Source organism: Manis javanica, chromosome 5, assembly GCF_040802235.1.
Source record: "Manis javanica isolate MJ-LG chromosome 5, MJ_LKY, whole genome shotgun sequence".
Lineage (NCBI taxonomy): Eukaryota > Metazoa > Chordata > Mammalia > Pholidota > Manidae > Manis > Manis javanica.
The window spans coordinates 28,151,594-28,168,068 of record NC_133160.1 but is presented as its reverse complement, the minus strand read 5'-3'; the positions used below and the strand labels follow the sequence as shown (position 1 = coordinate 28,168,068).

Sequence of the window (16,475 nt, the reverse complement as noted above, 5' to 3'; positions counted from 1 at the left end):
TGTGCCCAAAGACCCCTGCGTCTGAGAAGAGGAGTCACCCGCTCACAACCACCCCCAAGGCAGGGCGCCTCTTTCTCCTTCTGCACTCGCTCAGGCTCCAGCTCTGCGTCTGCCTTGGGGAGCCCCTCTGGTGGGCTGCGGGCAGGGACCCAACAGGCCTAAGACCCACCACATGCTGTCTTCTGTCAGGTCCTCCAGGGTCCGCCCGAAGAAGTCCACATATTTGTCCACACTCAAGTTCCTGTCCGTGTCATGGGCGGAGTTAAAGTTGGACACAACACGTGTGGCGATCCCCAAGCACCTAAGGACTGAAGAGCAGGAGGCTGGCGTGGCTCCAGGGGCCAAGACCCTGACTTCAGGGTGAGGTCTGGCCTTCTCCCCCACTGCCCACAGCTCCTCTCTGTCTTTGTGTACTTTTCCAGGACTGACACTCCTGTCTCCACCCTCAGAAACACCTCCATCTCCTGTACACCCTCTCAGGGGATTTCTGGAGACATGACTGCCACCCTATTTGAATAGACAGGCTCTTGGAAGCCATATATTAGCCATGTAATAGCCTGTTAATTTTTCTGAGGGGACTGGAGGCCTAGGGGACCACAGGAATCGCCCAAGGGCATTCAGTGAGCCTGGGTGGCAGAAGGAGGTGGGATTCTTGCAAGATAAAAGATCAGAAGTCATGTAAATGAACCATCTCATTTCTCTGGTCATTAACCAGGCTTCCAGCTCCCCATCACCAGTAGTGAAAGACTGGTTTGGGGGAGGGTCTGTGTAAATATTTGCAAATGAAGGAACATGAGGGTGCTGATGGGGGTCCTTCTTTCCCTGGGTACCTGTGCACATGACTCCAGCGAAGACCCAGCACTGGCCGTATTTGACTGGCTTGAACCTGCTCTTGAACCACTTGTGCAGAATGGCCACGCTGCCACGCCAGTGCAGCGGGCTGGTGCCACCACCGTATTTGCCCTGCCACTGGCCTTGAAGGACACCCCGATCATTGTTGCTGTTCACCTGGGCAGAGGAGGCCATGGGTCCACCACCAGGCAGGGCTTCCTTCTTCAGGATCCTTGCCATCGTAAAATCATCTCCAACTTTGGACCAGTCATTTAGGGTCACCCCTTACTATTAAATTATCTGAAAATTGGGGGCATCTGCTATTTTGAAATACCTACTTTTTGGTACTATTTATCATTTTCAGTATCTACCATCAAGCTACTCTATTGTGGAAAATTCACTGTGGTTTTAGGGCATTTCCTGTTTTAAGTGATTTGTTTTGGGGACTGTTGGCAGTATGATAACTATAGAGACAGGTAACCTACATTAAACACTCACTGGGGACCAGGTGTGCTCTAAGGACTTTGTGCATACTACATTAACGTCTTTAAGGTTCTATGGCATTCTTATTTTTTTTTATTCAGATGAGAAACTGAGATTCAGAGAGGGTTTAGGGACTTTCTCAAATCACACACCAAGTTATCAAAAGGTGCAGGCGACCCCAAAGTTCAGGACTTTGACTGGGAGCCTGTACTGCTGTCCCCCGGGGCTGTACCACTGCTGTTTGGAACTGATCGCTGCTTGTGGGTCTCTGTGCTCTGACTCTCTCTGAGGTCTGGAGGAATGCAGAGAACCAAATATGGGATAAACAGCTTTGTCCATTTTTGGCATCCCAGCTACCCACCCGCTGACCCTAACACCTGCTTACTACCGAGAGAGAGCTAGGAGGCCCTCTGGCTGCTCTTTGAGGAGGGAGCACTACTGCGGTGAGTAACAGATTAAAGATGGAGAAGTGGGTCTGTGACCCCTTCCCCTGCATCTAGGCTGGCCGTGACTGCTGTGATGCATGGCTGTGGCAGAAGTGATGCTGCATCAGTTTCCAGGCTTAGACCTTATGAGACTGGAAGCTTCCATTTCCTCTTTATTGGAAATATTGCTTGGGGAGAAGCCAGCTGCTGTACCTGACTACCCTGAGACTGCCATGCCGTGAGGAAGCCCAAGCTAGTCACGTGGAAAGGCTGCACGGAGAAACAGAGCCACAGCTGGCTGGCTGCAGCTGTTCTAACCATCCCAGCCCAGGGACCACGCATGAGAGTGAGCAAGCCTGTTGATAGTCCAGTCCCAGCAGACGGGGCATGGGAGAGAACCAGGAACCACTGACTGGCAGAACCAAGGCCCCAGATACATGGTTTCATCAAACCATCCAGACACCTGCAGCCATTCAGACACCCCAGTGACAGCGTTCTGGAGGAGAGACAAGCCATCCACACAGTGCTGCGCCCAAGTCCCTGACAGACAAAACTGTAAGCATGGTAAGTAGTTGTTTTATGCTGCTGAGTTTTGGGTGGTTTGTTAGGCAGCAATGGAGAATTAACACAAGAGGTGATGGGAATGATCATTGGGTGTGGCCCGGGACCCCTGAGGGAGTGTCAGATGGGTTGTGGGGCTACTCACCATGGCACTGATGGTCCTGGAGACATAGATGGGGTTGTGGCGGTGGGACACATCAGTGGCTGGGTCATCTTGGTGACTAGGACTTCGGTCCAGGATGGAGAGACAGATGTTCAGGATGTCCTCCTCAAACTGTCCCCAAAAGGCTGTACTTAGATGCCAGAGCCTCTCCCATATTCCAGACCCTCCCATAACCCTCAACTAGTCACTTGGGCCATGCAGGGGAGTTTGCTGACCCTCTCGGGGACATCACAGAGCATTCCCACATCTCAGAAACCCTTCCTTGAAGGGTTGCCATGAACCAGAAGCTCACCCTTACTCACGACCTTCCCCTGTTCAATAACTGCCCCTGGCCCCCCACTACCCATAGTTAAGTTTGTGGTAAATGGGTAACCCCACTGGGTGCTCATTTAGTTTACATGATTCTTTCAAATACATTTGAATTAACTGAGAATATTTAAAAACTGGGGGATTTTTACATATAAATTAGGATTTCTGGTCTCTGGAAATTTGAAAAGTCTGGGAACCTGGGGTCACCTTCCCACATGCAACAAGAGGTGGGTGCTGAGAAGTGGTTACCCCTTAGGTAACTCTCCGGTGTATCCCTCAGGTGCTTTCAGGCCCTAGCTCCTCAGCCTGACAGTCAAGATCCTTAACTTGCCTGGCCAGTCTTCTTCCAGGTGGGTGCCTGAGGCCAGGCAGACAGAACTCCTCCAGCAGAGCCAAACCATGCCTTGACTTCCCACCTCCGCTAAGCTCTGTCTGCTCTTCCCTCTGTCCAGATCCTGCCCAACTCTGGACATGTAGCCCTGCCGTCATGACGCCTTCTGTGATGCCCAGGGTGGTTTTCTCTCATGCTCTTCTGAACTCTCCCTCACCTCTCACCTCTGTCACTCTGACTCTCACCAACCCCTACACTGCACCTTGAATTGTAAGTGTTTATCTAAGCCAGTGGCCCTCCAGTGTAGCCCCAGACCAGCAGCAGCAGCTGGGGACCTTGTTAGCAATGCATATTCCCAAGCCCCAGCCCAGACCTACCAAATCAGTAACTCTGGGGATGGGGCCCAGCCATTTGTGTGTTTTAAAGAGCCTGCCATGGGGTTTGGCTGCATGCTCAAGACTGAGAACCCCTGATCTGAGCTATGTATCCTTCCACAGCAAACTGTCCAAGGCACCCACCCTCCCAAGGACCCAGGGCAGCCCTGCACAACTGAGAGTGCTGAATGAGTGAATGAATGTGCTCTAGGTGTCAGCCCAGCTTGTCCCTCCTGTGGAGAAGTGAGCAGACAGAGGGGCTCCTGGGCTGTCTTTCTGCACACCCCAGCCTGCATGCCCTGTCTGGCGGTGCCCCTGGAGACCTGCCCGTAGTTCCAGCCCTGGGCTCGGATGTGCTTCTCCACGCCTCGGAAGATGATCCCGCTGTCGTTGAGCACATACTCCTGTCTCTCCTCTTCTGATGCCAGAAACACGTCATCCTCTGAAAAGCAGTCATCAGGCCCAGCATGGGCTAGGGCTCTGGCCTTGCTGGCCTGGGGAAGGGGCTACATCAGGGAGAGCAGCAGGATGGTGCCTGGAGGCTGGCTGGGACAGCAGAGGGCAAGAGGGGGCTTGCCAGGCTCCCAGGCTGCCTCTGGCCAAGCCCCATTCTACCAGGCTGGCCTTCCCCAGGTAGGGATCAACTGCAATCTGGTCCAAGAATGAGGGATTTTAGGACTCCTGATGCCCTTGGGTGATTCTAGTTGATGCCAACAGTAGCATCATATTTCTTCGATATTAATAAGAATATTGACCTTAGTATCCCTTATGAGGTACCTTGTACATTACAAGCATTAGTATGAATTATCACCATACCCCTTAGAGGTGGGCACCACATTATTCTCATATTATAGATGAGGACACTGAGACTTACGGAGGGAAGCAGCGGAGCCGGGACTGAACCACGGCTGCTCGCCGGCTGCGGCCGGCTGCTCTCCCCTGCGGCGCCTCTCCTCCCACGAGGCTCCGTCCCTGCCTGCTGGCCTCTGCACACCAGAAACCTCCGATTCCTGCCCCTCTGGCCCAGAGGCTCCTCCGTAGCACCTGCTACCAGGTTCCTGCGCCCAGTGCCCGCCTCTGCTTAGGTCTGACTCTCGTCAGGCTCTAGGCATTCACCTACTTGTTGCCTAACTGCCTCCTGGGCTCCAGCTGAGGGCAGGCCCACCCCTAGGACAGACTTGCCAGCTCCCACCTGGGCACCATGGGTTGAAAAGGAGAACAAATCTGCCCAGCTTCAGGTCACTATGTCTGCGGCGAGAGGAAATCCTGGTGCTCAGAAGGTAGCGGCCAATGATGGCATTGGGAGGGCTGGTGAGGCTGACAGTCAAGGTGCTCCCGGTATGAGCCTCCTTCGTTGCTGTCCAGGATTTGCCCACTTTGAGCTCTGATGTCTGGAAAACAGCTTTGGTGCGGAGGGTCTCGGAAGCCTGTGGTCCTGGCAGAGAGGAAAGGGAATCAGGACACCCAGATGCCCCTGGGGTAACCCAGCTCCAGAGAAGTGGAAAAGCTACAGGCCTGGACGGTCAAACTGCTGAGCTGCTGGGACACTGCTGCGGGGAAGGACCTCGTCAAGACACAAGGTCAGAGGCGTACTGGGGCCCACCTCAGCTGTTCTGATGGTCCCTTCATCCCCTCCACCTGCCACCTCCTGGATAAAAGAGAAAGACCCTTTGAAACCATAGTCTGCCTTTTGTCAGTCCAGGAAAGAAAAGATTGAGCTCAAAAGTCCTGGATTCCTTGGTATGCAAGGAATTCCAGAGTCATCTCATCTCTCCCACTGCCTGCTAACAACAACTTTAAGCCATCCTCAGAAAGCTGTCATCAAAAGTCTCCAGGGTCTGGGGCTTAGCCCACTTACAGGGACTTGCTTCCCTTGAAGTCTGGGCTGATGACCACAGGGTCTCAGGTCACTGGTCACCAGATAAATCTTTCTGACTGTAGACCAGTGAAGGGTGCTGGTGAGCCAGTTACCTGTCTTCACTGTGAAGATGAGGGTCTCCTCGCTGTCCAGGGGTCTGTTCAGCTCCAATGTGAAGACGAATGTCTGGCCCCTGCGAACCACCAGCTCAGGGCCAGGGTACTCCCTTGTGCGGTGGGCAGCACAGTTCCTCAGCTGCTGCCAGTCCACCTTGGTGACTTTGACCCCTGAGCAGGGAGAGGACAGCAAGAAACCAAGCCTTCAGCACATACCTTATCCATGCCTGATTTGCCCTGCTATCTGCTTTGGCCTGCCAGTCATTTGTTCATGAAGCCACTTTCTGTGATATACAGTTGGTTCTGGTTATTCGAGGCAGTTACGTTCTGTAAAGTCACTGTGAACCCTGAGTTAGCCAATACTGAGTGTCGCTCAGAAGGAAAATACAGTAGGTTCCTGTGAGCCTCTGGTCACAACAACTTTTTCTCATCCAATCAGTACATAACCTTATTTTATATGTGTTTCTGTTAAAAGACTTTTTATTTACTATATTGTTGATTCACTAACATTGAATTCATGGACAGCAGCACTACAGCTCACGCCTGAACGAAGCTCATCTGACACACTTGTTTTCTCTGTAAGGCACATCACAGCCTCCCCGTGCACAGGAACCGTGCTTCAGCCCTGCTGTGGGGCTGTTGCAAATGTGAAATCACCAGCAAAAAGGGACAAACATGCAAAAAACATGGCATTAAATGGACTGCGAAAGGATGCTTGTTCACAGTGTGAGAGTGAGAACAAGCAGAGTGTCACCTCGCTCGATCTCAGCTGGGAGCACGCGTGGTAGGTGACTCTGTGTTTTACCACTCTGTGCATGGCTATGAACGACCACAAAAGTGCCAAGAGTAGTGATTTGGAGTTTAAAATAAATTTTAGCAAGTAAGCCAGTTTGCAAACATGGAATCTAAATACTGGGACTGACTTAGGGGCATTCTTTTTTCCAGGCTGCTGTCTGGTCCTTTGATATATTGGTGAACAAGATAGATGTGGGCTTGCCCTGGAGAGATTCTTAGTGAGGCCATTCTCAGTTGTTATGAGCACAGTCTCTGGGGTCAGTTGAGTGGGTTCATATCCTGACTTGCTCTACTGGCTAAACTATCTTCTGTTTGACCTCTCCAAACCTCAGTTTCGCCTTCCGTAGGGTGGGAAAAATAATATGTTGTGGGACTGATCGCAAGGCTAACTGATTGTCATTTAGAGCCCTTAGAATACAACAGTCCAATAACTGATAGTTATATTCCAGATAAGCAAGGGTGACATTAAACAGGTGAGCTGACAAATAACTGTCATTTAGATACATGCTGTCAAGAAAAGGTACGTGGAGCTGAGAGAGTGCATAACAGTGGGGCCTGGCCTGGTCTGAAGGTGCCAAGCCAGGCTTGCTTGAGAAGGTGGCACTAAATTGAATGGAATGTCTCCAGGGGAGAGGTGGGTGGGGTGTCCAGCCTCAACCCAACCATCCTCTACCTCCCTCTGTTCAGGGTTCATTCATTCAGGTGTCAGGCATCGTGCTGGGTGCTACAGACCAAAAGTCCATGGGAGAAAAAACAACCCTGGGGTGAGGCACTTGACAGTCCAGTGGAGGAGGTCAGCGTTAAGCAGATACATCTCAAACTTCTAAGAGCAAATTTGACAAGAGTCCTCATAGTGTGGCATCTGTTTCCCCCCAAGCAAGTGATCCAGCAGACAAGGTGGGAGCTGGAACGCCTTCTCTGGCCTAACCTCAGAAGTTACACTGCTGCCTCCATGCTCTGGTGCCGGTCAAGGCAGTTACAAAGATCTGTGCAGGCTCACGGGAGGGAATACATGCCACTCTTGATGAAAATGGGCCTATATCACATTGTAAGAGCACAGGGGATGAAATGTAAATCGATATGACCATCCTATGAAACACAGTACCACAGCTGAGAACTACTGAAGCAATGTCCCCAAGCACCCCCTGCCCCAGGGCACCTGCACTGGGCCCTTGGCTCTATTCTATTTGGTACCCAGCACACAGTAAGTGCTCAGTAATTCTTGGCTGGACTATTGGATAGGTTTTATTTAATAAAACTTCCTATGAACCCATCACTTTTCTAAGTAATTTATAAATATTATCTCATTTAACCTCCATAAACCATGTGAGGGAATGTCATTATTATCCTGACTCCACAGATGAGGAAACTGAGGCTCAGAATCACACAGCCTGTGAGTGATAGAGCTGGGCATCTGGCCCGGAGTCTAAGCTTGTATAGGACCCCTTGGCTGTGCTGCCTTTTTGACCACACAGGAGTCACAGGCCTGGAAGTCCCAGTCTCGGACCCTGGGCATCAGAGCAGTGCTCACCTGGGCCAAGGTCTAGAGACAGCCAGCCAAAATGTTTAGCTTTTGAAAGACTCTAGAATCTTCAGCTAATCTTTTGGTTGGGGGAGTGGCAGATTATATTTTCCGAAGTGTTTGCTGTATTATCTCCCATTGCATCTATTCTTCCTGTAATATGGTGTTGATATGCCTCTCATGGAGAAGTGGGATATATATTCTCTCCCACTGAATCTGGGAGAACTTGTGGCTAAGACAGGGTGACGCTTTGTGACTTCCAAGGCTAGATCATAAAAGTTGATATAGCTTCTGCCTGGTTCTCTTGAGCTGCTTGATCTTGGTTGGAATCCAGCTGCCATGACTTGAAGAAAGCCAGATGGCCCATGGAGAAGCCCAAGTGGAGAGATACCAGGACCCCCAACCCAGAGCCCACTGAGCTCCCAGCTGACAGCCAGCACCAACCTGGCAGCCTTGGAAGTGAGCATCCCGCAGGCAAATCCTCCAGTCGCCCGGCAGGCTGCCTCAGCTGGTACCAAATGCAGCAGAGACAAGCTCTCCCCACCAAGGTCTGCCCAAACTGCAGGTTTGTTAGCAAGAGGGGGATTGCTGTTGTTTTAAACCTCTGAGTAGGGGTGGTTTGTTACACAGCAATAGGTGACTGAAGCATGGAGGGATCCCCAGTAATACCTGGGATAGAATTTTCTGACAAGCCCAGTAAGGTCAGGACTCAAGGTTAGATTTAATTAGATTTAAGTAGTGTCAGTAAATGTGACATATCTTTCATATCCAAGCTTGGGTTGTTAATTTGTACCTGCTAAACTTCTCAACATGAAACTCTCGTGTCTGGATAAATCTTTAGGACCCTTCTTCAGTAATAACATTCAGCTCTTCTTTCCAATATGCAAACCCTAACTCAGAGCTTGGGTAAAGCTGTCCCAATTGAGCCTCCTGGCCCCCAACTATAATAAGAAGAATAAGTCAAGAGCTAACATATGTAATACTTACCATGAGTCAGACACTATCATCTGTGCTTTACATTGGTAAACTCACTTAATCTTAACAACAACCTTGTGAGATTAATACTATTATCACCCCAGTTTTAAAGATTAGGAATCAGAGACACAGAGAGGTTAAGGAACTTGATGAAGGGCACACAGCTAGTAATGGTAGTTCCAGGGTTCGATGCTATCCTGCCTCTCTGATCAAGGGCTGAGACCAGGAATTGTCAAATCTTGAGTAGTCAGGTTGTAGAATGGAGAAAACACAGGCTTCGGAGCCAGACAAACCTGGACCCTGACCACAGTTCTGCCATCTTTTATGTATCCTTCGGCAAGTCATCTCAACTCTCTGAGTCTCAGTGTCCTGATCTAAACAACAGAGGTAAGGATAGCACCTATCCTACAGGATTTTAGGAGGAGTCAACCAAAAAGACTGCTTTGGAGCCCTGAGCCTTATCTGTTTATCTATCTGTCTGCCTGCCTGTCTGTCTATCTGTATCTATCTATCTATCTATCTATCTATCTATCTATCTATCTATCTATCTATCTATCTATCTATCTATCTATCTATCTATCTATCTATCATCTATCATCTATCTATCTATCTATCATCTATCTATCTATCTATCTGTCATCATCTGATAAAGTGCAACAAGACAGAAAACATGTGCTGGAGGGGCCACAAGGCAAGATCACCATAGAGATGTCTGAGGAGCCCAAGCACCAGATATGAGCAGAAGAAGCCTTTGCAATGGTTCTGCCCCAGTCACAGTCAGACTGCAATGATGAGGGGGACCCTGGGCAGGCGCTGCCTGGCTGGGCCAAGTCCAGTGTCGGTGATAATCATAAAATGATGACTATTGTTTTAAGCCACTCTCTTGGGATGATTTTTATGCAGCTGCAGTGCAGAAGAATTTCAAAAACCACACTGGCTTTTTCTATATCAAAAAGAAGAGAAAGAAAGCACCTTAGAACAGATTTTATTTGGAAAAAAATCCCTGGAGTGACCTTGTTTACTTATACACACTTACAGGCACCAGATGCCCACTCTTGGGGGAAGGAAAACAGGACCTTTGTGGCCAAAGTAGTTCCTCTGAGTCCTGCCTGGTACGTGAAACTGGGGAGAGGTGGGCATGTTTATATAAGGAGCATCTCTGGAGGGAAAGAATGGAGCTTCTAAACTCCTATCTTTTGAGGTTTTATACTAATGGAATTTTTTTGGTAGAATCAAGTGGTTTTGATTGAGGTCTGCTGCTATCACTCAAGTTTACGTTTCCACTCTGTCTCTTCTTTTGAAATGCAAATAATAGATTCAAACATCTATCTGAAATCTCCATTTGGTGGGCTTCTAGGCAAATCCAGCCTAAATGCCCAATACAGAACTCTTGATTTCTTCCCCACCCCATCCCCAAATCCCTGCTGTCCCTGTCTTAGTGGAAGCCAGGGAATCTGGGCTTCCTGGGGCCCAGGCTCAAACCAGGGAATCTTCTGTGATTCCCCTTTGCACCCACATTCCTTATCTAATCCATCATTGAGTCCAGATGCACCACTTCCAAAATCTGCCCCAAATCCATCACAGGTCTCCACCTCCACCGCTACCCTAGGGCAAGCTCCTCACGGCTCTCCTGTCTAGACTGCAAGAGCTTTCTAACCAGTGTTCACTTATGAGGAGCTAAGCTGCTACAGTCTCAATACCCAAGCCTGAGCTCCATTGAAAAGGCTATTCCTGGCTTGGCCTATGCTGGAAGGCCTAGCCTGGCATCAAGCTTAGGGGATAATGACCGAACATGTGAATGGGAACTTACAGAGCTGACACATGTGTCCCAAGCTTGGAAGCTCCTACAGCTGGAACAACAGTGTAAGGGGACCTCCATTCACTGCCAATTCTCCCATTTGAAAGTAGAACCGAAGCCTTCACACTGAGTTAGTCCCGCAGTTCTTGGGCAGGAACAGTCCCAGAACTTTGAGCTCAGGTGGCCACTGTTTGGTCTGCAAACCCAGGCAGGAAGCCCACTCGCCTGGTGCACAGGCTGTCTCACCTACCAGCGGAAGAGCTGGAAGGGCCTGTATAAGTCCAGGTCTCCATTTCACCGACAGAAACTGAGACCCAGAGACGGGAAGAAAAGGACTTCTTGCTGCCTTGGATTTGTAGCTCATGGAGTCAAGCTGCAGCCTATGCAAGGATAGGCCAGAACAGGATGCAATTGTTTTCCTAGGGGATGAGTCAGAAGTAGGGGAGGAGGTAAGTCGCTCTAATTATCTCAGCCCTGGCATGCCCCAGGGATGCTTACAGCTAGGAGATGGGGAGACTTCCTAGACCTCGGGCACAGGTTCAACCGAAGGATTCTGCCATGGCTTCCCCTTCCCTTGTCAGCCCAAACCAGCTCCCACCACCCCCTGGGCATCTGTAGACTCATCACATGGGGGGCAGGAGAGGGCAGGATGAGTCAGAGAGGCCATTATTGTCATTATCTCCAGATCTCAGAAATTCTCTCTCTCACAATTTCCTGCCCAGGTCAGACTCCCTCAGCCAAATTCCTGGTGGATACTCGATCATAATTGCAGCTTGCATGGCTCTGCAAGGAGCTCACACACCACCCAGATGTTAAGCAGTCCTTCCTTCTGCCGAACCAAGGCCTTTTGTCTGGCAGCTTCTCCCCATTTGCCCCCACTCTGCCTCCCCGTTAGACCCACAGAACACATCTGGTCCTTTTGCCCCATGATGGTTTTGCAGAGCTATTACCAAGAAATCCTGACCCACCACCCCCACCAGCTACACCGTCTGAACCCAGGTCTCTGCTCTGGAGCCTGTGTGACCTGCCCCTGGAGCTGCAGCTTTGGTAATCTAAGCCATCTGACTCATCAGCATCATATCCCCATGACCTGGCATGTGTGGGCTGATGGTCAGGGCCGGGGAGCCAGGATCCTGCATGGGGAAAGCAGCGCTTCTGGTGATGACAGCCCAGCTCTGCCCTAGCCAGCATCCTCTCCAGCCCCCACAGGGACTAAAGGGCACAGGGGTGGGGAGCCTATATACGGGGCAGCTCAAGGCCAGGAGAAACATGTGCTTGTAGTATTGCTTCCAGAGTCCCCATCAGGATAAACCCATCACCTCCTCCATGTGCTCAGCTCCAATTCTATTATCTGAGACTCAGGCTTCTGTCCCAGAAAGTCATAAAGGGGGCCTGGTCACAGTTACTCCCTTGTGTGTTACTCTCCTCCACTGGACTGTGAGCTCTGTGAAGGCGAGGCCTGAGTCTCATTGTCTCTGGATTGTGAGAGCCTGGCTCACGTCTTGGGCATAATAGATGCTCAGTGAATGTTGGCTGGATGAATGAATGAACATCATTCGCTGTCCCTTGGCTGGGTGTAGAAAGAGGAGCTGATGCCCACCAGCTTCCTGGCACACCCTTGAGGATCGACGCCCACGCCCCATCAGCGCACCAGGCTCCCCACCCACCCGTAATCCTCTCTCTCAAGCTGTCACATTCCAAGACCTGCCCTTCCTTCCTTCCTTCCTTCCTTCCACAGTCATGGACCCAGGAGATGGGTGGAGTGTGTGGCTTCTGATTCAGGCAGGCCAACCTGACACTTGTTCCCTGTGGGACCTAGGCTATGTCGTTTCCTTCTCTTGGGCCTCAGTTTTCTCATCTGTGAAATGACCTATAAGGACTCTGAGGGTTTGAGTCTGCGGCTTGCTGAATCAAGTGCCTCTGATACCCCCAGGACTCCTGAAGTGTGCTGATGTTGTCACAGCCCCTTGGTGGGCACTGGGAAGGGATGGGAGAGGCCATGTCTCATCTGGGACTCCTGTGGTTGATGAGGCCCCGAGGACAGAATGGGTGGTGTTGCCAGCCCTGGGCCCGCATCCTGGGGATATAAGAGGCGAGCTCCCAGCCCTGAGCTCAGGGCCCCTGACCCCAGCCTTTTGCTGTGTCTGCTAGACGCAAGGGAAAAGGGATGTAGTAAGGTCATTCTCTCCACCCACACTGTCACCCCAAAGCCTCCAGACCCCCAAGTGTGGTTGTCCTCCTTCCCTTCTCCCTCCCACCTTCTTCTCTTGACCTTCCTTTCCACGGTGCACAGTGATCAGGAGCCTGATTGCAGAGGCCCACACAGGAGTTCACATGCAGGCTTTGCTGCTTGTCAGCTCTGTGACCTGAGGCAGGTGACTGAACCTCTCTGAACCCCAGTCTTATGGTGAAAATGGGGGTGATGATAGCAGCCACCTCCTTGGGTTGTGAGGACTGAATGAAATAATTCACATAGAGTACTTAGAACAGGACCTGGTACATATTAGGAATTCAGTAAATGTGCATGTTATTAATCATACTATCATCAGTATTTGCACAAGAACTCCTGGCTGCCATTCCAGTGTTCTGCCAATTAATGCTCTCCTGAATCTTCCACTTATGCACTGTGTGGCCTGGATAAGTTAATCAACTTCTCTGAGGCTCAGATTGCCTTCCCAGGAAAATGGCAGTAATAATAATAATCCCTTTCTCATAGAGTTCTAGCATGAGGTAATGGTCATAAATAGGGTAATGAGAAAATCCATCTCCTAAATCTGGAAATTCTGAGAATGAAAGGAAAATCCATTCATAAAGACCCTAGGACAAGCTTCAACCAAGGGGAGTGGCCTCCCCACTTAGAAGGCACTGAGCACAGTTGTGAGCCTACAGTTTCAAGGTCAGTAGACGGGGCTTTTACTTCGCCAGCTCTTCCTCTCCCCAGATCCCACCACCACCTCGGGCCTCCTCTCCCGGCTACCGCACACATCGTTTTCTCTTTACTTTCCCCTCTTCCCCTCTTGCTTAAATTACTGTGTGGCCCCAATAGCCTCAGGACATTCTGTTCTCATCCTGTTCAGTCCATCTTGTTACTGTGGGGAAACTGAGGTTCAGTGAAGTGCAGGGACTTTTCCTATTGCATCAGGGCCAGCACGTCATTTTCTCTGTTCAAAAGTCCCCAAACTCACATTCACGGTCCCTCACAATCTGGCCTGCCTTCCACTCCCTTCCAGAGAAACTCACCCTCTGTCTCTTGCTCACTTGCTCACCAGCTGGCCCCAGAAGTCAGCCTAAGAAAGAGTCCTACTTGGAGGGAAGGGTCTGTGTGCAGAGGTGGCCTCCCACTCACTCAGCTCTTCGTCGCCAGCCCCAGCCCAGCCCTCGCTCAGCTCAGCTGCTTCTCCTCCCACCCTCGGGTGACAGCAAAGGGCTGATGATGCCCTCCTGCCCAGGTCTCTGGGGCAGCCCCAGGGATGGCGCCAGGGCGCTCTGCTGAAGGCAGCAACATCTCCCAGACTCTGGACCTGACGTAATTCGTTTTTAATGGGCTCCATTATGACCTCATGCTTAGTGTCATGGGCACCTGATGTCCACGGCTAAGTGATTAACTAGGGAGTGGCCTGGGGCCACTGCCCAATCTCCCTTTCCTTCCCGGTCCTTGTGGAAGTTGCTGGCCCCTCTCTCACCACTAGGCAGTGGCCCATCAACTCTAACCCGATGTCCCTCCCAGTCAGAGCCAACCCCACACAGAATATTTTCTTCAATTCTTGGAATTTCTGGGTTGAATGACTATTATAATTCAACAACAGCAAAAGGGTTGGCCTATCATTGGTCAACTGATAGGGACTCCTTGAAGACCTATGTTGAGGAGTATTTTGGGGTCACATCCAGGTTCTGCAGGGAAGAGCTCTGGGGTCAACTAGTGATGTGTCCACAGACAGCGTGAGGGAGGGAAAGGAGCGGAGCGGCATGCAGGCCACACACTTTGTACCCAGGCTTTGCACGGGTTGCTTGGCAGGCGTGGTCTGCTGCTCTGAGGCACAGGTCCCCAAGAAACAAGGAAGGCCCGAAGGCTGGGGGATTGAATGCAGCCTGTCAGCTTATGCACTGGTGTGAAGGCATCCAGCTCTGACATTTCACAGATGGAAAAATTGAGGTGCAGGGAGAAGAATGGCCACCTACCAAGTTAGTAGCAGACCTGACATTGTAACCCCCATCAGTGACTGTGCTCCTCAAAAGGTCCTTTCTTAGCAAGTAAGCTGGACTGAATTTAAGACTGAGACTATGTCAGATACTTAGGGAAGAGGGACCTCTGGGTGAGCTCTGAAAAGCAGTCCTGAAGGAAGCAAAGCCAGTCCCCAGTAATGCAGGGCTAATGGGGAGAAGCAGCTCAGGTCTCAAAGCAGCAGTCTGGGGTGTGAGCTGGGGTGACGAGGCCTGGTCCTAAGGGAGCAGGCCCACCCCAAGAGCCAGGAGGGCCCAGAACGCCCAGGAATATTAGCAACCATCAGCAGTGAGTGAGAAGAGGAACTTCCAATATGACAAGGCAATTTAAATACCTGCCTTTGAAAGTAAAAATATAAACAAGAGCTACCTCATATAATTGTCACGTGATGTTGAACAATTGAAAATAGGGGGCATAGAATTAGAAACATCCTTTAAAGGCCTAGAAGACTCCCTGTAAGATCCCCTCTGAGATCCTTTAGGACCCCTCCTTCTGCTGACTTGTTCATGACTGGCCCCCAGCACCTACCCAGAGTAGGTATAAAACATGTCATTGTTTACTAGGGAACAAGGCCGCAGGGTGGGAGGGGGATTCGCCCTCACTATCTTGGGGCCATGGAGGGAGGCACATTTTCTGAGTTTACTGTCTACAAGACCTGACATGAGATATTGTGGAGGGTATGGGCACTTGGTCTCACTGATTCCTTACAACAAGCCTGTGAGATGATTTGTGCTGTAATTCCCATTTTACAGATGAGGAAAGGAGGCACCAAGGGAAAATTCTTTTGCTCAAGTTCACATAGCTCTTTTCATGTCAGACAGAGCTGCTCTTGCCCCCGAACCTTTGGGATGGGAAATAGAAGAGGATGCGTCCATGGGGCCTTTCTGTCCTCCCCACCCTGCCCACAGTTCCCATCTACGCCCAGAGATGTTTCTGGATATGCACAATGTACACAGTGTGAGAAGATCTCAGTTCCCCTCTTCCCTTCCTCCAGTCGAGCAAGGGGCATGGGCATGTAGGCCTGGCCCACGCCCAGGAAGGGTCCTGCTGCAGACTCGTTGGGTGGTCTGGGCTGGCTCTTTCCATCTTTGGGTTCCTATATTCTCATGAACGTGTGGGAACAGCTCACGGACCACGCAGCTAATCCTAAGGATCAGTGAGCAAAGTTTCATCCCAGACTCCCACTTCCTGAAGCTCCTCTCAGGGGCCCTTGTGCCCTGAGGCCCCCAGGCCCTGCCCACTCACCTGCCATGCCAGGCCCAGTCCGAGTCCTCATTTCCTCTGTGCGATGGTGTGGGCCGTCAGCACGGCGTGTTGGAGCAGCCAGGCCCGAGTTAGCTAGGCAAATCTGGGGACGCTCCCAGGCAGGACAGGCAGAAATCAAGAGCAGGCGTGGCCCTTCTCACCCCTAATCACACATAATTGCCCTGGTTTGCACCTAAAAGGTGTCCAGTGTGGGAAGGGCTCTAGTCAAAAGGCTTTCCAAATGCAGAGTTGAGAGCTGGTGTGTGGGAGAAACTGAGGTCAGGAAGGTCGGAAGCCTGGCACGGACCAGGAGGAAGGAGAGGGAGGTGGGTGGGATCTGGGTTTATGGCCACCCAGTCACACCCCTCACAACAGCCCAACCACAAGAAAAAGAAAATGGAGGCTAGGGACTTTCTCTAAAGTGTAAGCTGCAGAGCTGGGACTAGGACCCAGGTCTCATGGCTTCC

General features: G+C 50.9%; 1 protein-coding gene across 3 annotated transcripts in view; it reads right to left on the bottom strand.

Moving 5' to 3' along the window:
- Positions 1-16,194, bottom strand: part of TGM6 (transglutaminase 6) — a 38,870-nt gene extending 22,676 nt beyond the window's left edge. Inside the window, exons 1-7 of one of the 3 annotated variants that reach the window (XM_037017539.2) lie at positions 16,009-16,194; positions 5,449-5,622; positions 4,670-4,912; positions 3,801-3,919; positions 2,446-2,574; positions 831-1,008; positions 170-308 (exon numbers count right to left, since the gene is read on the bottom strand). In XM_037017539.2, coding sequence (XP_036873434.2) covers positions 170-308; positions 831-1,008; positions 2,446-2,574; positions 3,801-3,919; positions 4,670-4,912; positions 5,449-5,622; positions 16,009-16,039 — 1,013 coding nt within the window. In that variant the 5' untranslated portion in view covers positions 16,040-16,194. The remainder of the gene's footprint in view (positions 1-169; positions 309-830; positions 1,009-2,445; positions 2,575-3,800; positions 3,920-4,669; positions 4,913-5,448; positions 5,623-16,008) is intronic. The other 2 variants (XM_017679774.3, XM_037017538.2) reach the window with 2 other exon arrangements.
- Positions 16,195-16,475: the final 281 nt, after the last annotated feature.